This window comes from Vanellus vanellus (genome assembly GCF_965231255.1).
Source record: "Vanellus vanellus genome assembly, chromosome: 6".
NCBI classification, from domain to species: domain Eukaryota; kingdom Metazoa; phylum Chordata; class Aves; order Charadriiformes; family Charadriidae; genus Vanellus; species Vanellus vanellus.
This window is the reverse complement of record NC_138911.1, coordinates 4,499,024-4,522,130: the sequence shown is the minus strand read 5'-3', so window position 1 is coordinate 4,522,130 and position 23,107 is coordinate 4,499,024. Positions and strand designations below refer to the sequence as shown.

The 23,107-nt window shown below is 41.6% G+C and overlaps 1 protein-coding gene across 1 annotated transcript in view; it reads right to left on the bottom strand.

The window, feature by feature from the left end:
• Window positions 1-23,107, bottom strand: part of NAV2 (neuron navigator 2) — a 179,556-nt gene that overhangs the window by 118,868 nt on the left and 37,581 nt on the right. Inside the window, exons 5-6 of the mRNA XM_082484750.1 lie at window positions 21,497-21,764; window positions 16,476-16,633 (exon numbers count right to left, since the gene is read on the bottom strand). Of these exons, the coding sequence (XP_082340876.1) occupies window positions 16,476-16,633; window positions 21,497-21,764 (426 nt within the window). The remainder of the gene's footprint in view (window positions 1-16,475; window positions 16,634-21,496; window positions 21,765-23,107) is intronic.

The following is a 23,107-nucleotide window of genomic DNA, read 5'->3' as shown; positions in this document are numbered from 1 at the left end:
GCAATGTGTTCTCCCTTATTAAGGTCATAATACTTTTTTTTCATTAGCAAAAACACAGCACTATTTTCTAACTAAGGGTTCCCTCTGCTTTTGGCAAAATACTTGCTGTCCAAATTCAATTCTCAGAAAAACCTCAAACGTATAAAAAAATGCAGGAGTAAGGAAAAAATTAAAACTGAAGTCCTCTCAGTTATTGGGGGTGTGTGTGTGTGAGATCTTCATATGCTAAAGGTAGAAGAAACCTCCATGTACAACAATAAAACCAATTGTGTCCTTATGCAATGAACCTAAATTAAGTATTACCACATATCTTAATTCAGCTGTAAGAGAAACTACTGGCGGTAACAGTACAGCCCCCTCCCCCCCCCCCAAGAGAAAGCAAACCTTTTACTTAGTTAGTTCCTTTTAATGTTACTTGTTCTTGTTAAGAAATTAGTTCAGAGCTTAAAGAGAGCTTGAAAAGTCACACTCACCTACCAGTGGCCACTTCTCCTCTGAAGTTTCCCTTTGCAGAGTTTCCTTTCTGGAGACGTTACTCTCTCAATTATCACAAATATGTTTTCTGTTAAACTGCTCATGTTTCCAATTAACTTTTGTCATCTACGTCTGTTCGCCTGCCCAGCAGCCTGCTGGGGATTAACGGCTCTTACCTATATTTCCCTGCCCTCCAGCAATAAAGTAAACTGTGTACAGAGCTGCATTTTTTTAATTCAAAAATCAACAGCGGTTGAGAGCGTGCGTTTTCGGCAGCGGGAGCAGCCCTGTGAATTCAGCCCTGTAAATCATGAGCCGTGGCAACCACGCAGGGACTGTTTTACTTCACTTTCAGCTGCTCGATGAAGATACGGCTCTGTTAACCTCCCCTCCTCTGATCCAAACCAGATCTACTACAGATTTAAAGCACATACATCTTCCTGACTTAGGGCAGAATCGGGTTTCTAAGAGTATTAGGGACTCCTTAATAATAAACTCAGTCATTTCACGTGGTTATGGGCAGAGCGGGATAGAAGGGATTAAAGATACTTTTAAAAATATTACTGAAGTCAGAAGATTTCCAGGGCTCTGTTATTAACCAATAACTATCCTATTGGCCGGTCTTGCTGGTCCTTTTCCTATGGCAAACGACCCATAGGGAGCTGGCAAGAAGCACGAGGTGGATTACAGACACAGAACCGTGCTGCTTTTAAGCTGGTGCCAGGCTGCTGACTTCCAGTTTTACGCTACTCTGCTTGCTCCTGGTTTACCCTAGTGCAGAAGGAAAATCAAGCCACCAAAGGTCCCCAGACAGCAATGCCACCTGGTCCTCTAGCTGCTCTGCTCAAAACTGCTAAATCCACTCTGATGGGTTAAGGAGGACTGAAGAAGCGATCACACCGGGCTCGCAGCGACTCCCAGTGCAAGGGGGAGCAGTGACCCACCGCCACAGCGCTCTGCCCACCGGCAGGAGGTGAAGGAAGGTCACAACCACTTCAGAAGCTGTTGCAAAGGTTACTTCCCCTGCTTTCAAAAGCTGTGCACCACGGCTTTTTCCATCACGCCTCTTACCATACGCCGCTTTATTATTATTATTTTTGTTTCCTGAAGTCCTCCTACCCATCAAAATGGACTTCCCATTGCAACACCGCACCATGCTCCTTTTGTGAGCTCAGAACAAGCAAGCCTTTGTCTCAGCCTGCCTCCCACAGAAGACGCCCAGCAACGTCATGAAAGCTTCACAGAAGTCCCACTTGTGCATCATTTACAATTAATTTGTTTAGCTTCTTTAAAAAAAAATAAAAAAATAATTGCCCATCTCAGTATCAGGATACTTCTGCAGAATCTGGAGAGTCACAGTACTTTCAACCCAAAGTTCTGCATTCTGAAGTGACTCACGAACATGCCTAGGATGAATTCACGACTGGGTCCAGAGGTGAACCCGATGCATTAATTAATACGGTCAGGGAACCCCTTCCTTACTCCGAAACACTGAGTTGCAAAGAATAACGGGACTGGGACAATGTAAGAGTGCCAAATGGAAAATTACTGTTAAGAGATGCACCTCAGAAGTGGGAGCGCTGGTCGCACGCTCGGCTAGTACGACATATGGAGCAACACAAACCCAGCGCAGGGTGAAACGGCGCTCAGTCTGAGCACGCAGCCAACTCAACACACTTGGACACGAAACCTGCGTTCTTCTCAAACAAGTTCTTAACAACAGTTTGAAAAAAAAAATAAAAAATTACAGGCAATGTGTATATCGGTACGAACAATGCCATCCTACATTCACCAGATCTCAGAGCCTACGCAAGGTCCTGGCGTGAGGGGTGACCCACAGGCTGAGGCACGCACCCGAGGCAGGAGTTACCGGAGAACCAGGCTGTGGTCCATAACCCCACTGCAAAGTCTGTCTCCGTCTGGATGCAGCCTTCCAGTCCCTAAAGGGGCTACAGGAAAGGTGGGGAGGGACTCTCTATCAGGGAGTGTAAAGATCGGATGCGGGGTAACGGCTTTAAACTGGCAGAGGGGAGATTTAGATTAGATATTAGGCAGAAATTCTTTCCTGTGAGGGTGGTGAGCCCCTGGCCCAGGTTGCCCAGAGAAGCTGTGGCTGCCCCATCCCTGGAGGTGTTCAAGGCCGGGTTGGACGGGGCTGGGAGCAACCTGGGCTGGTGGGAGGTGTCCCTGCCCAGGGCAGGGGGGTGGAACTGGATGAGCTTCAAGGTCCCTTCCAACTCTAACCATTCTATGATTCCATGGTCCCAAAAACGGAGCTAGCTGTTAACGCACTGCAGATCAGTTGTTGGAATCAGAAACTGGAGGCAACCCACATCAAAACAGGCCTCCTACGAGCTCTACAATGTTTTCCTGGAAGTGAATGGAAGGTGTCAGTTCGTTTGGGTTGTCAACTTCATCCTAACAGCCTAAGTGAGTCCACAGATTTTTGGGAAAATGCTTTGCTTGTATCAAGTGAAATGGCTTGTTTTCCAAATCCAAAAGCATCGCTCAAAATTTAATTCCCAACAAAATCCAGAACTTTTTCATGTCTCCTTTCTTTGAATGTTTTCACGATTATTATTATTATTTTTTTTTTAAATTCTGTTTGGTCACTGAACAAAATACACTTTTTTCAGTTTGCTTTTAAACACAGCGTTTGCTTTGTCCCCAACTCCCCCCCTCCCCCCCCCAGCCTCCTTTTTGGAACTTAATTGTGCTTCCGTTGCCAGTGGCGTAGGATGAGTACAATGTAACTCCTTTTACAGAGTTGCTCCTTATTTACAGACACGTCAGGGAAATCAGAATTAGAACACCGCCACTATGACTGTAACATTTAAAAAAATTAATATATGGGGCCGTTAATGTAATTTTCAGCGTCTCTCCCTAACGTTTTCCAGGAAGTGAATTCTGTGACTGTTGGACGCTACACACCTGATATCAATGAAAAATATTTAGAAACTCTTAAATACACATGTTAAGCAGCTACACTTTGGGAAAGGAAAGATATTTTCTTACACTGGTAGAGTGGATTTTGATTCGTACTCAGGTCAAATACAGTGAAACTGGAAATTCAAAGCCCTCAACTTTTAGTTACATTGCGCCGTGCGAAGTTAATGCAAGAAAGAAAAAGTTCGCCGTACAACACACGCACGAAAGGCGGCCTCAGCTTAAGAAAACTTCTGCCTTTTTAAGATCCCCTGTTCCATTCCTACAAACGAGTCTGCCGGCTCTTTTACTCCTCAGACCAGTCTTGGTAACCGAAAGGGGTTCTGCTGCCAGAATGTAGATTCAAACGCTAGGTTTCCTAATGAAGCAGTAACATCAATACGTGGATAACACATCAGCATGCAAAGGGGAAAGTTTTATTCAGCCTAGCATAGGCCCTTCTTTCATGAAAAGGAGAGCAGGTTTCATGCATTCGATTAATAAGCTTATTATTTCCCATGTGTTCCTTTGTGAGGGAGATATTTTCTTTCTTCAGCAACCTGCATTAACTAAAACTGACTATAAAAGAAATGTTTTCAAACCCAAGCTACAGTCTACAATAAATAATGATCGCTTTCCTCTTTTCAAAGTCAAATCTTGGCCCGAAATCTATTTTGTTCCTAGCGTTCCTGTTAAGAAAAAAAAAAAAAAAAAGATGTTGGTGGTCTAGTTCCAATGCCAATACGCACTGTAGCATGGCTAAATCTGATTTCAGCTGCTCCTGCAAAGTCTTAACTGCATCTGCAAACCTACCCATTTGTGATGGAAAAAAAAAAAAAAAAAAGAGAGAGAGTCTAAAGGCTTATGATTTAATTCTTCCACTGAAGCCTTAGAGAGCTTACACTATAATAAGGTCAAGAGAAAATATATGCAATTTCCCATCATTTATCATATTCACTCTAAGCAAGTGGACTTTGCTTTGCTATAACCGAAAACTTTCAAACCCGATCATCATAAGCATGAAAGGCAACACAAAGGATGTTCTCATAGCTACTTCTCCTAGGAGGGTCAAGAACTTAACAGCATTTTTATTCATTTTAGAATGCACAAGCTGTCATTTTTTATTTCACAGCTATGGGAAAAATAAGTTCTCATGAAGAGAAATATCTTTCAGTCCAGCCCGTAGATTAGATAACCGAGTTAAAAGCAAATCCACAACCAAATTCTAATTTAGGAAGTAAAAGCAGATCTGCTCTATGACACTATAGTGTCAGAACGGCAGAAACCACTGTGGCAGTTTCTTCATTTCCCATCTAGAGGAATAACTGGTGAGCCTTGACCCCTTCCCATCCACCCACCAGAAGACTCTCCTTTAAAGTACTACAAATAAGAGTCCTACAGAGAAAAGCTTTTTAGCTGAGCTATTCTCTTACTCAGTAGTGATTTATGGTGCTCAGCAAACCCCTGAAGTACGGAAACGCCTGCGTTTCTGCCAGGAGCTGACTATAAAAATCACAATCTTTCCATAATCCAAACCACAAGCAGGTAGAGCAGAACGTTCCCAACAAGACCAACCTGGCACGCAGCCCTTCCTCAAAATAAGCACGACTCTTCCGGCCCACCGAAGTTTCTATTTCGATGGTAACGCTGTTGACCGGAGAGAACTTCAGCTGGGTGGAAAGGACTGGCTCTGGGTGGGCAAGAGGCATGGCCTCCATCCACAAGATGACCGAAGCTTTGTGTTGCCTCTCCTACTCTGGAGCACAACAAAAAGTAACAAAAATGTTTTCCTAAAGCAGAGGTTGCCAGATGATAGGCAAATTCTGCATAATCTGAGAAAAGCCCGGAGAGGAAACGTTTTGTTGTGCTGAGGACAAAAACTTCACCAAGCTGCGCAGAATTGGTTCCTTCAACCTCCGCCCACCGGCTTTCCCTTTTGGGGTAATTTAATTTATTGTAACACGAGACAAAAATTACCTTTACTCCTTGCTGTTTTTCTTTCCTTCCATTGTATCTACTTCTTCAAGCCCAGCGTCCTAAATCCTGCAGCTTCAGCAGCGGTTCTGTGTATCCACAGAAACGTGCTGTACCTCTGAAAACCCGTACGGAAGTCCGTGGATATGTCAGCAACTCAACTGCCACATTTCTGTAAAGCCCCCTTCGTTCACACAGACCTCCAGTACACGAAACAACAGTTCTGCTGTTGACTGGGTCGCATCTCCAAGACTCAGCGTTTTTGCTGAGGTGAAGGGAAAGCAAACTGGAGCACAGGCGATCCTTTTCTCATTGTCCTGACATAACCGACTAAGACACTTGAATTCCTTGTTGTTTTTGTTTAGTTACTGTAAAATTCAAAATGCTGTCCACATGACTGCCTAAGAAAGAGGTTGGAGGGACCTCTATCGACCGCATACCGGTTAGATGATCATAAAAATTACTGTACCATTCAAAACAAGTTGCACTCTCCGTTTAATACCAGACAAATACCATTCTTGTTCATTGCTCTCCATTTTCTTCTCATTATTTGTACAATCAAATCCCCCAACATTTCTCATAACAGAGCTATTTCAAAAGTATTAAAGAGTTCCAGGCAAGGAGCTCTTACGGAGTCTTTGATTAGGTTTTATATATAGCTGGAGTGGACAATACATATATTTAATAGCCTTCATCTGAAACTTCTATCCTACAGGTAGATTATATGAAATACACCACATACACATCTGGGAATTGCACGTAGGGAATATGTTGACCATGAGCCTATTTCCATTAGCAGTGGCTCCAACCTGGGCTTGGAATGACCATGGATGTAGAAACGGAAGCAGATTTTTACAGGAAATAGGAAAAAATATCTAAGAAAACTCCCGCTGATCGGTCAATACACCAAACTAAACTACTTTTTGACTCAGAAATGTCTTACTCTGCTCAGTGAGAAGACATACAACTGCCCGGCTGTACACAGTAAAGTGGCAAATAGCAATGCGCCCTCAAACATGGATATTCTATGTCTAAACAGAGGAATCAAACCAAACCATACAGAAATACCAACACTTTACCATCTGTATTTACACCTACATATGAACATACATAAAGATGTGGAAATCTATTACATTTTTATATCAAAACCAGCTGACAGACACATACTACTTTTCATACTGGGGGGGGGGCTTCTTCATTTCCTCTCTCTTATCAATGAAACTACAGTCTGTAGCAGCAGATCTTCCAAACAAGGCTAACGTGCAGGTAATGATCTACTACTATTCATGACAGTAATGAAGGGTTGGTCCATGGTTTTCTGCTCATCAACCACTTCGGAGGTGGTGGCAGTTCTCCGGCGCCAGTCAGTGATTACTTAGGTATATTTGGAGTTGTTCAGCTGGAGAAGAGAAGGCTCCGAGGCGATCTTATTGTGGCCTTCCAGTACCGAAAGGGGGCCTACAGGAGAGCTGGGGAAGGACTTTTTACTCGATAGGACGAGGGGGAACGGCTTTAAACTGGAAGAGGAGAGATTTAGATTAGATATTAGGAAGAAATTTTTCACTTTGGGGGTGGTGAACCCCTGGCCCAGGTTGCCCAGAGAAGCTGTGGCTGCCCCATCCCTGGAGGTGTTCAAGGCCAGGCTGGACGTGGCCTTGGGCCACCTGGTCTAGTGGGAGGTGTCCCTGCCCATAGCAGGGGGGGTTGGATGATCTTTAAGGCCCCTTCCAACCCAAACCATTCCATGATTCTATGATTTGATTATGGATGAGGAACGGGCAAAAGGCCCATTAGAGAAGCCACAAATAGAAGGGACCAGAGAGGCTGGACGATGCTCTCACCCAGGGAGAGGAGGCTTCTACAGGTGTGGTGGAAGCATGCTGGCTCTTACAGAAGTCTGGGACGTAACACCACTGCTGTTTGCTTTCCTACGATTTAATAGTGAACTTTCATTTCCATGGTGGTTCTTCTGGCACAATTCACCCAGCAATAAATTTACAAGAAATTGTAAATATTTATTTTAAAAGGAAACATCTAGGAACTGTAAAGGCTATGAAATGCTCGGCCAGCTCTTCAGCTGGTATAAATTAAACTGGTTCCACTGTCTCCAATGCAGCTATGCGCATGTACACCGGGCAAGAAGCTGTTTCTCAAGGTTAGATTTTACTTCAAAGCTCAGGATTTTTATCCTTATGAACTGTACAGTTAAGAACATGTCGTTGTCTAATTTTTTTAGGCTTTTTTCCAATAACTCTATTTAAATATATTTTTGGCTTGTTTTAGGTATTCCTAGAGCTTATACCAACTATGGCAAAGTTCTCTGGTCTTGTAAAGCTCCACTTCAGCCACTATTAAGCCTTCAGCCTGCCTTTGTTTAGGTAAAAGAGGACATCTTTTTAAACGCCAAATTCAGCCAGTTGAACAGTTGTAAAATTAAGCACGAATATGATTTACTGCATACTTATATCTTGTCCTATAAACGTGCCATACTGCTTGTTATATTCTGACAGTCTTTAAGCTGTTTTACGAGCACACGTCTAACATAAATATGTCATTAAAGATTCACTAGGATGAGCCAATCTTTCAAAAAATATATCTGATTAAAAAAATGAAAGGATGTAAGCAACACCCCAAGAGATAGATAGATAGGTGGATCTCAGTTGCCTGAAGATGAGTATTTTGTTTGATGCTAATGACTCTCGTGAGGGTCACCGTATGACATAAGCCAGTAACCTTACGTTTGGGGAATACAGAGACATTAATACATTTGATAAATTGGAGAAATAGATGGAGCCAATAAGATTACATTCATTGAAGCTGACCGAAAAGTTCTGTGCTTAGAAAGGAGAAATGGAATGCCTAAATATAAATGGTCAAACAATCAGCTATGAGATGTAACGCCGAAAAGAAACAGGAGTTACAGCAGACCACAACTGTACACCTCTACAATGTGACACTAAGGAAAAAATAACGTCATTCAGGAACGCATTATGAGCATCGTATATAAGACAAAATGTAATTATTCTGTCCTACCCAGCCCTAGAGTAGGGCATCAGGTGGAGCGCTGTGTCCATCCCCAGCACCCCTCTAAAGGAGACTGACAGACTGGAGAGAGGCCAGAAGAAATCACCAAGACATGCAACAGGTTTATCACAAAGAACCTACGAGAAGCAGCTTGAAATAGTAGAGACTGTTTAGTCTAGAAGGGAGAAGACCGAGGGGAGACACCGTAAGCCTTCAACTATATGAAGACTGTTATAAACAGGACAGAGATGAAGGAAGGGCAACAACGTGCTTAATTTTTAGCCAAGCAGAATCCTGGTTTTCTATTATTTTTAAAAAAGCTAGCTTTAAGGCCAAATGGACACTGGAAGGTATACATTTAAGGAGATTGTCAGGTCCCTGTCACGAGACATTTCAGAACAGAGTAGCAAACACCTCTCAGGTATAGATACAGTTGATTTTGCTCCGGAGTTGGAGCACAGATTCTCCTGATTATTTACAGATGCATTTCTATAAATATATAATGTAGGCTGCAAACTTGTCGTAATTTTAAACACAGTTCTTCAAATGGAGTTAAAACGAGGAGGCCAATCTACACTGCAAAGTTAGGACTCAATTTTGTGTAAGGAGTATTTTTAGCCTAAGGGACAAACAAAAACCTAGAGATTCTCCCAGGAAGAAAATACAAACCAAACCACCAGGCTTCTCAGGGTATCTTTCAGATTATCCCACACTCCTTCCTTTCTCTCCCCGTTTTCATTTTTTTTTTTTTCTCTTGCCACATCAAATTCATGACCACTGTGCTATATTCAAAGCAAAATAAATCATACTGAACATTTGGTAAACACCTTCAATGCAAGTTATATTTAGAAAACTGGATAGGGTTATGCCAGCATCTGGTTTTTGGTAGCACATACAGCAGAACAACAGAAAATACCAACTACTCTGCTTATGGATTTGTCAAGACAAATCGTGTAAATTTACTTTACCATCAGTCTGACTTAGAGGGAAATCCCTCAGTCAGTAAAAACAGAGAGCATCTCTCGACTGCCAGCACAGGTGAGCACAGAGGCAGCATCCTACACACTAAGCAGAATATGCTGTTTGCATCATACCTGACCTAGATGACACGCTCGTATATTTTTAAAAGGTGGAATGCCTGAAACTTGTTAAATTATCATATTTTCACTTGCCAATCACATTTATTTCCCAGGGAAAGTCTGAAAGTGTGGGTAAACTGCTTTCAAACTTTATGGACTTATGCCTCTCTAAAAAAGTAAAACTTTTTCCACTTTTGCGGCCCTTTTAATCTTAGTGACTTTTGCATACTCTTATCAAGACAACGCTTCAAAAGTAAACATTAGATCCAGTCAATTCTCTAAAGAAAGAGAAGCCCAAAAAGAAAACTAAAACCAAGTTAGATATAGAACAGGAGTGAAAGTAACTGCTCCAAAACGTCAAACGAAGGAAAATCTGCACGGACAGAATTTTCAGTCATTAAGAAAGTTATAACTGCGAAAAAAAACCCACAAACCCTTAAAAAAAATTAAAATAATCTTTAACTTGCTGCTGTCTGTTGCATGAGCCAACTGTTTCATTCTATAAAATCACTTCCCAGTTTTCTGACATCCATGTGCTGTTCATCGATAAGGACAGGAATCTTTCCATCTCAGCAACTCGGCTTATTTTTGCTAGGCTCTAGTGAACCGTTAAATCTTTCTGCTGCTCCTGGTTTCAAAAACCTTCCTGACTCCACCTCTCCCTGTCCTGGTTTGAGCTCAGCCCTAGTCCATTGGCACAGTTAAAACCAATTTCAGCGATGACCTGGCAGTTTGTACCAAATGGGTCAATGCCTTTTCAACGTCACTACCCACGTCTTGCCTCGATCCTTGTAAGGACGAGAGTTTTTCCTCTCTATTTCTGAAGTAGCAGTTTAAAATCAAATCTGGGGGTTTGACGTAGTCCATATCTGCCCCTTTTAAATGACGTTAAACGATGCTGAGTTCAAGACAAGCTCATTATCACACAGAACCAAGACATAAGAGTGTATTCCCACATACTTTTTATATATCAAAGCAGGATTTAGTCTGAAACATTTGAGAGATGAGGAGGAGAAATTTCTAGTGGTTCAGTTCTGCTTTTAGGTTTTCCTGCTCTTTACACAAGAAGCCATTCAAATAAATAAATAAATAAATAAATAAATATTGAATTCACAGTAAAGTTGACATGAAGAACTACGGTTTGCATGAACATCAGTAAAATAAAAGATTACCTTGTAAACAAACTCTGGACAACCACTATTTTTTTTTTTTTTTTTTTAAATTGATGTCCGCTTATTTAGACAGCAGGAACATACAAGCACCCTAGAGAATCCCCCGGGAACTGCCCACCTCTGGGAACCAGCAGCATGTGGATTCTCATGTGTCTAGTTGTGAAAAATCTCACTGCAACGACGTAAATTTAACTTTGAAGAGTCATTTCTACTAAAGCTTTGATAAGATATGCCATGCCCTCTTCAACTGTACCGATAACTGCCTACATATAAAGTACACGTATTTTTAGCACACATTTGGTGTATGTAACCATACACCAGTAAGACAGATTGGCTCAGCGGAGCGGAGGTTACATTTCCTCGCTGGTATTTTACTTAGTTGGTAGTCATTTCTATTTTCATAACACAAAGTTAAAAAGTTACGTCTCCATGCCACCCTCCGCCCTGGGAGTATTTTAGCTGCGTCAGCAGGGTAAATATGCCTGTAACGGGGGTAACGCGGACTGGTTGGAGCATCACATCACAATACACACAGTTTTCCACAACAACAGACCAGAACTGAGCACCAACACAAGAAGAAGGGAAAACACAGAACATTTAAATAAGGCAAGCATGTAGGACACTTATCAAACATTAGATATTTTTCTTAACAGGTGGAACTATCAGTCCTGAAGCATGCTTCAATTTTGCTTTGCCCTCCCCCGCCCTTCCCTCCCCCATAAATAAATCCTTAAATAAATCATCGATAACTGATTAGTCAACGTCCAGTATACTTTTAACACTCTAAGAAACTAACCGTACAATTAAATTGTAGAAATCATAGAACAGCCTAGGTTGGAGGAAACCTCTGGAGATCATTCCTTCCAACCTTGAGTTGAAAGCAGGACCTTCAATGAGGTTATCCGGGGCCCTGCCAAGGGCAGTCCTGAATACTTCCAGCAAGGGGGATTCCACCACTTCTCTGGACGAGCTTCTCTAATGTTTCATTCTCCTCATAGTGAAGAATTTTATTCCTATTGCCAGATAGAAATTTCCCTAAAGGAACGTGTCCCTCTTGTCCTGTCACCATGCATCCTTGTGAACACCGTGACTACCCTTTACATATTAAGAGACGGTGATTAAATACACACTGTGTTCCAAGTTAAAAGGGGTTACCCAAAACGTGAAAAAAAAGGGGAAAAAAAAAAAAAAAAGGAGCATCAAAGCATCAACCAGATGCTTTTCTTACTCTCCTGCCCGTATAGAATATCCATACCTGGAAATTCGAGACGTGCAGGAGCTAATACTGTAGCTGAGTCAGCAGGATCTGGTTTCAGAACCCTCTCATGAGACTTATATCAAGTAAGTTTGCAAGAACACTGCTATTAAGCCAGTAATATTAAACCAGTAATTTATTTCATCTGAGTGCGTGAATATGTACGCATATATTCTTTTTTTTTCTTTTTTCTATTACTACCTGACATTATGAGCACTGCCTCCTTCATAAATCTGAATAATAAACATTTTCTTTGATCTCATGTGGAAATGGTTAAAGTCTGGCAGCGCTTTCTTCCTACTGACATATTACCGAACATTCAATCCAAAGGAAAAGCGTCATTTTTCCCACAGACTTCTACTGCCCTCTGTAGGATTATTTTAAATAAACTATTATGAACAAAGTAGAAGAAAAAACTAAAAAGAAAGCGCGTAAGCCTGTCACATTACTGTATCACTTCATAAACGTACTGGAGGTGGCATATTAAGTTGATGTTTCCTACAGCTTCATAGGCTCTGGGATTTTATAGACTGGATCCAAATCAGGAAGTAATAAACAGAATATTCCCATAGGACGTTACCAGACCTTTGAGACTGCAGAATGAAAACCGAGTGCCTGAAGATCAGTGAAGACAGGGGATATATACATGAGGGTGTTCAGAACTAGTCAAAAATACCCACCAGTTTTCAGAACTGCAGACTGCTTTCAAAGCTTGTCTCAAAAGACTCTGCATTGGGTGCAGCCAAGCAAAACACTGAAATAAATTCATGGGAAGATCTACCGTATCAAAGTCTTTCCTGGAGTTGTATGCTTCAATATTTAAGTTTCATTCTTGACACTCCCTAGGATGCAGTTCTGCTCCTTCTTGCCATGGACAAAAAAATAGATTTCTTTAATCTTAACTGCACGGTGCAAATTAAATTTTTGGCTATTTTTAGTTGGGGATCATATTAGACAGGATCATATTAGAAGGACATGGTAACATAGAGCCCCAAGATAACTAGTAACTAATAATTTACATACAGGCATAGAAAAGCAAAGCTCATTTGCCTCTTTACATTCCTTAGAAATGTTTTCGATACTTTAGATGAGTTCAGTAGTGACCCTGGGAGGTGGCTGACGCTTTTCTTGCTCTAGTACGCTTGCGGTGTTAAAGGATATTAAAGGATATTAAAGGACGAGAAAGTAAACCAAAGGTATACTTATATAAACTAAATAACTCTGACAATTCAGAAGTGAATTAAAAGGCTCCAATTGTGTGAAGGCATTGTGATGACATCAAAAATCGCAAGCCTGAGCGGCTCATTATTTCCCCACAAACCAAAAATGTAATTAGACTTTAATTGCATTTTTCTTAAGAGAAAAAGCCTGTAACAGCAATTACACACGTTAAAATGCCCTGCCTTAGAATGGTACTGCAATTACAAATGGCTAATCACTGTGACAATAAATAAATAAAAAAAAACGCACCACAGTGTGTTACCATTTGATGACGTGAGGAATGAGGGCACCGAAATTCCCATAAGTTTGAGGGGAATCTCGCATATAAACTGTGGGGCTAACTCCACAAAGCACAAACCTATGGCACCCTGACCTCAAAGAAGGTGTCCATAGGGCTGAACTAGGCGTCTAAGTCGTCCATACTGGAGAAGATGTAACTCTTCTCCACATCTCAAAACTGGTGCCACACAGCGTGCGAATACTGAGAAAGCAAGACAAAAAATCCTGAGGACAACGTACGCTGTGGGGACGCGAGACTCCATCTCCTTACGCGTGCTCCTTTGCTAAGGGTACGTACGCATCTCACAACACACGTGCATCCAAGAATCTCTCATTTTTGCGCAACAGTGTAATTGGGTTTGATGTTACATAAATCCTTTCCCCAAGATTTCTAGAAAACCAGCGGTCTCATCGTTAATCGTTTAATGGAATCTTTCAAAAAATATCTGGGTTATTTATTTTCCAGTAGCTAGCTATTCCTCCACGCTCCATTTACTGTCCTCTTCATTTCCGGTGTATTCTGTTTCAATTAATGCAGTTTCATTGCCACAAGACACCGACGATTGACTAACAAGACAACTGCCGTTTGGAGGGAAAGGCCGCAGATTAATGGAAGCTGAAAGTTACCACCTACTTCGTAAGAAATGACTCAAATGTAATACACCGAGGGCCACCTTCGTTCACACAGTGACCACTCGTGCCAAACCAGGCAGAGTTCTCTTCCTCCCATTTCCTTCTCCAAAAACACGCAACGGAGCTAGCGCTGGGTAAAGAGACGAAACCTTACCAGGACTGGCACACAATACGGTCATGTAAGTCTCATTTCCTCAGGCAAAATACAGGATACGGGTCAGAAAACTCAAATTGTCTTAGCGCTCTGACAATAAACTTGGTCTGGCAACCTTACAATTAACTTAAAATAAGCCAAAAATTTGTCAGACCAACTGCTTTTGTTTCTCATGGATGCAGACCAACTTTGTGTCACGATTATATTTTTAAATAAAGTTCAACTTACATAAGCCTTCGGGGTTTTTTTGTTTTTTGGTTTTTTTTTTTATAAACCATAATTTATGACTGGAAATTCTGAGCAGAGCAAAATTCTGAGTGTTTAATGCAACTTATGTAGGCCGTCAACCTAAACCCCAACTTTGTTTCTTTCAGTCATTTGTATTGTTCATAGGAAGCAGATGATCTCGTACACTTCTTCAGCAGGCAGTTTATCTTCCTGAAGAGATGGATTACAATGAGGAATGAGGGTTCCTAGAACCATCTCCCTAAAAGCAGTTGATATTTCAGTTATTCAGTTGACAAATTATTGTTCGTTCAGGAATTGGTTTTTTTTCTTTTTTTTTTTTTTTTTTTTAAAGACTGAAACCAGTACTTTACTTTCCTTCTTCAGTAATATCGGTAAATTGAGAAAAAGCCAAGAAAGTTCAAGTTCTCGCGTCAGTGCAGCCTAACAGCATAGCACCCATAGGCAGGTAGGCATCATCTCACCGACCAACACATGCCTGGGGACCTGACGCATCCCACGTGGCGTCTCCGCAATCCAGCAGTTCGGGGACACGAGGAGCAGAAGAGGAGAGCATTGACAAGGAGGAGACAGAGGGAGACTGGGGAGATATTACGCAGGAAAACAAGAGTTCATCGGTTCTCCTGCTCGTGCCATACCTTGTCAGCTTGTTCTTTTAACTGAACACCAGATCTAGTTCAGATTTAGAGGTGACTATTAGATGCTGATGTTACAGTTAAATCATTACTGTTTAGCGAACCTTCTAAAATAGTAAGCATGGATTTAACAGGGTAGCATGTTGCTAATTTATTAGCATATTATGCTAATATGTTATAATATAATTATGATTATTATATTATTCAGCTGCAAATGTAATTTTCTTCTTATACAAGGTCTGGTGTGTCCCTGGAGGATGCCGAGAACCCTCTATTGCCATCATCACAAGATGAAGTTTTGGGCTGTAATGGCTAGATGGGATAATATTCCAAAATCTAACGATAGGTAGTCATAGGACAACAGTTTTTTGAGAAGGAAGAACACAATTTCCTGGAAAGAAACAAGGGCGAGAACCGCAAGGCAAGTTGAACCAGAGCAGTATTTTTCTCTCAAGCAAAATCCTCATTATTGTTAATAGAAATTAGGCACATACAACGAGGAGACTCCAGCCTAAAGGGCGCGACTGCCAAGTCACTGCAAGATGATTGTACTGAAATCCAGTCCTGATCTACCTTTGCAAGTGCAAGGCCTTCATTAAGGATACAGAATTAGCTGCCAGCCTACGCCGACAATTTGGCCGTATCAGAGTGATTTACTCATTTCTCACCAGTCACATCCCCCAAAACTCCACTGGTCAATGCTGCGTTGTAGAGCTCTGAGCTCCGACCTCAAGCTAACGAACGCTGTCAGATCGCTGCCTTCGTGAATGGACACAAAGTCAGAAAATGTCATTCAAAAAAAGCGGTACTTCAGACGGAACAGCGTACGCGGCTTTTCTGATGCACTGCCATAGACACAGTTTCACTGCAACGTGTACAAAGCTGTAACACCTTCCTGCCTTCGCTATGCGATTCTTCAAATTAGATTTAAGTCATGTACTTTTGTAACGTAAAGGATCTTCCACAATAGTGGCGGAAAGGAAAGCAAATGGTACTATTTATCATAACAAAACAATGTAGAAATCTTTACTGGTCATTTTCCATTCCTGTCAAACTACTCATCAAAATGTCTTATTTTTTGATTAATTCACTCCCCCTTATCTGTGTTTGAAGCAAAATGAAAAAAAAAAAAAAAAACCAACATGTTTCACCAGTGCCAGTTTTTCTTGAAGCTATTCTTTGCATGTAACTTCAGGACAGCAAATCACAACTTGAGTTATATTACAGGAGGACTGTGCCTTTTTCAGGCAAAGCCAACTGGTTTCTGCATTGTAAATATCATGTTTTCAACATGCAGCCTTGAAACAGTCCTACAGCTTCTGGAGCTTAATGGAAAATTCGATTTCCCCCAAACGAAGCCACTATTAAGAAAAATATGCGGATGCCAAAATCTCGAGTGCTTACCTTTGTCATTGCTACTCGTTGGTGTGGGAGGGGGAAGTCCAGGCTTAGATTTGTCGTAATTGTTAAAGCTCTGGCTGCGTCGATTGTTGGCACTAATAGAACCACGAGCTTTGGCCTCGCTGCCCGCAGCGGACACCCTCGTGGTGGGGCCTGGAAGTCTGATGAAAGAATTATACAATACAATTAAATATATTTAAAAAGCACTCCGGGAGAGAAACTACGGAATACCACGCACAAGCTGAAAAGAAAAGGATTAATACCACAAATATATATTCATAAGAGTCTTTGCTCTTTTATAAGAGCAAATAAAAAAAATCATCCTAGATGAAAAATATATGGCAAACGAGCTCCAGTCTGAATTGTTTTACATCACAAAAACAACAACCCTGAACCGAACTTAATGGCCACTTGCCCTAAATCTCGTGAATCGGAAATAGTTGCAAGTAAATTTGGTGGAGCAATACCACTGGTACAAGGTTAAGACAAAGTGAGGCACTGCTGTTCTTAAACCAGATTGGTGGTGACTTTACTCTATGCCGGACACATAAGGGCTGCCCTTATTTTGGAAATAATGACGAGACAGGACACGGCCGTTTTTAGCCTTGTAGAGAAGCACACCACATCTCTGCTCTGAAAGCTACCAAGCCCAGCGGAACTTGAACCTGTTTTAATTATTTGAGCCTATTAAAAAAAAAATAAATCAATCACACAAAGCTTAAGTGCCCCCTCTTAGGGCAACCACATTATCAGTGAGTTGGTATACGCCTCTGGTTTAAACTGGGTCAATCTCTTCCAGCATTTCCTTACCGTAGCCTGTATTTATGAGATTTAGATGTTTACCTAGGAAAAAAAATGTAGTTAGGATTCTGGAGTAAGTAGGCAAGGAGGGATACTACTTTCATGCTTGTCAGGCAAAAGGGGAGGGGAAAGACTTTTCTAAAAAAGCCTGAAAGAATTAGGAAAGCCACTGGTTTCGCATCTCAGAGCGGTATGTGCGCTTGGGTCCTTCAAAGTCAAAGTTCATGCATAACGTTTCCATGTTTGTAATGTATTTTGTGCATTAATAAACACGTATTTCTACATTACAAGTAGATGAAAGATTAAAAATCGAAAGATTTGGCAGTTGCTCAAAATGCATACTGAAGAGAGTTCATGAAACAGCTCACTGTTTTGAAAAGCCATCGCATTAAAGATAGAACCAGTTCACGTCACCTACAGCAGCAATGAAAGGGACCACCCTTTGCCGTCTTTGTATCTTCTGTACAGTAGCCTCTCTTTAAACCTTCTTTATCTAAACCACAAAAATCTAATTGTCTTAAATAACCCGTGCCACTAATAGGCTAAAATGAAGAAGTCCCAGTTGTCAGAGAGAATGGGGATGCAACTGACCAAATCCCCGTTGGGCCTATGGGAAGGAAGAGAAGCCAGGAAGGAGTCTGGCAGCGCTTCCTCAATAAACTGACTTCTCCCAGACTAGTGAAGAAATAGGAAATATGAAAAGAAACATGAAGGAAAAGAGCCAAAATGTCAGCAGCTGCATGCACATGCTTTCAAAGCTCAAAAGAGGATAAGACATAAGGGCATCATTCAACTACAAAACCAAAAAATTAATTTGGAAACTCAAACCACCACAGATCCGGCACAGCCCATCATGGTTCTGAGGTTGACTTTGGTGAAGCCTTTTAGCTGAGCCCCTCAATTGATCCAGCCTTTTTTTGACACTGGGGGGTGCTAGAAAGGTGTACATACTCGTCATTGCAGCGAGGTGTGAATGGGAACACCCCAGAGGTGCTTCATCCACTGTAGAGGAAGAAGCAGAGGTAAAGTGGGGACAAACACTCTTCCTAACAACTGCTGTTCTTGAGAACTTGGAAGTCACCAAGGTAACCAAGCTCATTAAGAGTTTGTTTTGCTTAATAGGAAACGAGTTAGGTTTCTTACAGGTAGGAAAGCTGCACAAGATAGCTCAGCTGAAAGTTTCTACAGGACGATAAAACATGGCGAGTACGGGTTGACCACCACAGGAAGGCTACTGGGGCCCCCAGTACTGGGAGAGGAGTTTTCTAGAGGGGCTGGGCAGCAGGGAAGGGACAAGAAGAAAAGGCTCCCCACACATGCCCACACAGGTTTTGCAAATCTGTCACGTTTTGAAAGAAATAAAGCTCCTCAAAACATGTGACCACTCAAGAAGTGACAAGTTTTCGACTCAAGTCAGTATTGCCACTGCCAATAAAAACATACCGAGAATAAAAAAAAACATAAGTGCTAAAAACACTCTCGAAGAAGACATCATTTCTCTTCGATTTCCCCCGACCCTGTCATTTAAATGACTGATTTTAACCCCTTGATTTTGGTATTAGGCCAAGATATTTCACAGTAGTGCCTGTGAAATCTAAGGGGGGAAAAAAATAGGTTCAGGGAGAAGTTTTTAGCTTCTTGCTGTTAGAGACAAGGTACTGAGCTCGGAGAATACCCGTTACTACTCTGCAGCACCTCTTCTTGGCAACTACAAACTGTCAAGCCACAATTATGACCAACAGAGAACAGGAAAAGGAAACACGGGGGATTTTAACAGGGGTTATACTGAAGAGCGTCACTGTTGTCATAAAAGAAAGAAGACGGGGGAAATAAATCCAAATTCTATAGCAGAACTAACGATCTATACAAACTTGCCAAGCTGAATAAAAATCGTAAGTAATAGTTCACACGCTTAGCAAAAATGCTATAGTTTACCAATGTATAACTATATAAAAATTCCTAGTAAAACATTTTAATATAGAATAGTAGTAAAAGTAAACATGATTAATAATCACATTAATAACACAGTAAACCTTATGCTCGCTGGGATGAGACGGTCATAGGAGCTGGCATGCAAGTCATGCTGGGATTCAGGAAAAAAATGGCCGGAAATACCTATGAATCGTTTTTGGGGAGAGTAGTTGTGCTCAGCTTCAGAGCACCGGGGAGCGCAGGAGCTCTGACGAGACAGACCCACACGGTGCTGTTCGGGCTCCCGCGGTGCACGTGATGCTCTCTTTGCTACCCAAAACTCCAGCCTGATGCTTGTTTCAACAATGAGGATCTAAATACAACTCATACAGATGCGTCCAGCGGGGAGAGAACTCCCAGAACCATGTTTTGTTCTCAAAAGCAAAAGCTCATAAGGACAAGAAAAATCAAACTACTTTCTTGCGAACCAAAATGCATTCCACACCTTGAGAAAAAGAAAAAAAATAATAAAAAAATCCATCTAAAACTTCCACGTTTCGGCTGTTTGCAACAAGTTACAAACAAAGAGGGAAATATTTTCAATGTGGACCCTAAACATGCACCCAGAAATATTGCAAAAGGATTATTCATGCTTTGCAGAAGATGAAGAAATGCTAACCTAGAAGATTTTTTCTGACCAAGAGTGAATCGGATGATTTTGCTTTGAGATGAGTCCCTGGGAGATGCACTGTATGACAGGAAAGAAAAAGCGGAAGATAACATTGAACAAAGAAACTTTTTTAATTCTTTAAGCCACTGAACTTAGTAACTCGTTTTAGGGAGGAAAGAGGTTTTATGAATTTCACAGGAAAAAAAAAAAAGTTTCTTGTCTAAGTATAACTGTAACAACTCCTAAAATCGGAAATTAATTCATTTTTATAGAGCAATGAACATGCAATTCTGCATGCAAACCCCAACTTTATTACCCTTTTCTTTCTGTATTTTTTTTCTGCAGAATCCGAGCAATTTCACTTTAGTATATACTAAGAAAACATGACATTTAACACCTTCAAGTTAGATTTTTTTTTTTTTTTAAATTATTTGAAACCCAGCACAATCCACACAATGGACTGAAAATACCAAAGCCGTATTCAAATGGTCCCATGCATCTCTGCGTATTTTTGACAGAAAAGTCACAGAAATATGTTCAAATACGTTTTTGTTTTACAGGAATTATTTCCTGTACAAGTTTATACGTGCTGTAGCAACACTATGTTTTTCAGTTATACGGAAATACTGTTTCCAGCCCAAATAAGCACGATTCATGAAGAAAGACATAAGCAAAAACCAAATCAGCTCTCAGCACTCTCTTGGAAAGCCTCATTTAAACTGTTTATATCCCTCATAAACAGCACTTAAGCTAGCGTTCACCTTAACGCGTGTTATTTTAACGCAAATAAGCCCTAACTGAATTTGAGATGTTTAAAAAAGAAAACAACAAACCCCTCGGACTTCAGTAGTTGTGCAAATATGGCTTCGGCCTGTAATCCTGCCCACTTATCCCCACTAAAGCCCTCACTCTCTTGGCAGTGGAAGGGTGGGCCGAGCAGAAGGCTGCACATGTGTTCGTGGTGGTACTGCCTTCGTAAAGAGCTTTTATTCTAACCTGGAAAGAGCACCCATAGGACTAAAGACATTCAAGGGACAAAGACACCCTCATTTATCTGTATTCTGATCTACGAGTGCCGACAAACGCCAATGGTGAACATTATTTTTCCTGGAAGCCAGCAGCTTAATATTTTTGACCAATAAGCCTAGATGTGATTTGGACTCTCACCGGCTGTGATGAGACCCATTTCTTTTGTCACTGCCAGTGCCTTCCGCTTCTTAGCAAGGACTGAAATTCTTGGAAACCGAGAACCAAAGTTGGTTTTCAGATGTCCAAAGTATATATTCGATAATGGCAATGATGTAAGTGCTCTGCGAGTAGAAAGAAGCAGAAGGAACACTGGGAAAAACATCCTTATAAAATACTGTGGTTACTCGGTCTAGCAGGTGTTTTACACCCACTGGACTGCGTATTTCCAGCACTGAGAACACAGTTAAGCACATCCGTTTTGATTTCCAAAGGTGTGAAGTCAACTGCTACGCAGCACTCCTTTCCCAACACACTCTTTATTCTACGGTAGAACTAAAGAAAGAAGTTCCTTTGGCTTTTGAGGACCTTTTACAAGAAGAAAGAAAAAAAAGAACGAACAAATAAATAAATAAATAATGAAAAACCCCCACCAACGTAAAGGAAATGTCCCCACCTGGACTGCATTTCGGGTTGTGCTTTGAACTGATGCTGCGCAGCTGGCGGGGGCTGTTGGCACGGAGTCTGGAGCGAAGCCGGCACCTGGTGCTGCGGTCCCCCGACCGGGCACTGGGATGGAGGCCCTGCTTGCTGGGACACTGGGGGAGGCTGCTGGGAGGGATGGTGTTGCGGTTGCTGTTTCTGTGGCTGCTGTTGCTGTTGCTTGTATCGAGATAAACTGAAGAAAAGGCCCAAGATGGCCTTCAGATTCCCATTCCTGATTTCTGCAAGGCAATGGTGAGAAGTCACTCATCAGCCACCTTTTTTTCTGACAGTAGAGCGGGTCAGCCACCGCACTCCGCGTAACGCCACCCGAACCCGGTTCCTTTAGGATATGACGGGCTTTCTGCACATCTAATCGCCATTACAGCCGATTACCAGCGAGCACCAACTGCAAATAAATAAATAATTTCTCCCCTGGGGTGACTGCACGACGTCTTCCATTTTTGCTATGGGCTGTGCGTTAACGCCAGCGTGCTGAAAAGGACAGACCCTTTAAATAGCTCCTTTAAACTAAAGTAACAAAAAAAAAACAAAAAACACCCCCCCCCCCCAAAGTGCATTAACACCACCACACTGTAAATGATTTCTCAGTCCTAAATTTGCACAAGGAAGAGCAATTACACAGTTATCACACAGCACTATGTCATTTCTGGAATATCAGACTAATTGTTGCCGCTATGAAAATCTGATGCCAGCTTTGCACTAGAAAATATGATTATTGGGTGAAATAGCTGTATTAAACCAGATAATTACCAGTTTGATACTATCACAAGCAGATAAAGAATGGATACCCAGGGTAACCAAAGACAGCTTCACAGTGAATGTATAGACATTTCAACCCCTAAAAGTCATCCTGTTCTTCCATGCAGTATCAAACGTGAAAATGTAAAACCAAACAGAAATACAAAGATAAGGACATGTACCAGAACACGCGTTTAACAGCTGTATCATAATTAATATGCAAAAGGGCTGAGTCAGTCTTGCAGACCACCTTAATAACGTGCTGTGACTTAATTATTTCGCATGTTTAATTCCCTAAATTAAAAAAGCGAATTAAAACAGCTACATCAAACAGCCAAACTTCCGCATGCACTATACAGACCACTGGAACTAATAAAACGTACTGCTGCCCTGTGCTTTTCAGTGCCTCTACGTGGATTAGTGCAAGAGGAGAAGAAAAGGACACGTCACAGAAGTGAGAATCAGAACTTTAATTTCTGCTCTCGGTTCTGGCTGAAAGGCCATCGGACTGTGTAACGGGCCCTGCTCTATCCTTTATTCCCTCTCCCAGCCACATTTCTGCTCACGTTGCTCACCTTCGCTGCGTAACAAACTTCTCTTCTTAACCCCAAGCCCTTCACCCAGCAAATCTCAAGCTCATGGCTTAAAAATGTTGCTACTTCTTTCCATACCAGCTTTGGTCTGCTTGTCTGCCTGTGCCTCAATCTACCTTTTCTTCCTAACCACTAATCTGATTTACTTTCTTCCTTATCGTTGTTTTGGCCCATGCCCATCTCCTCAGTGACACACCGAGTTCTATGGTATCATCAGCAACTCCTAGACT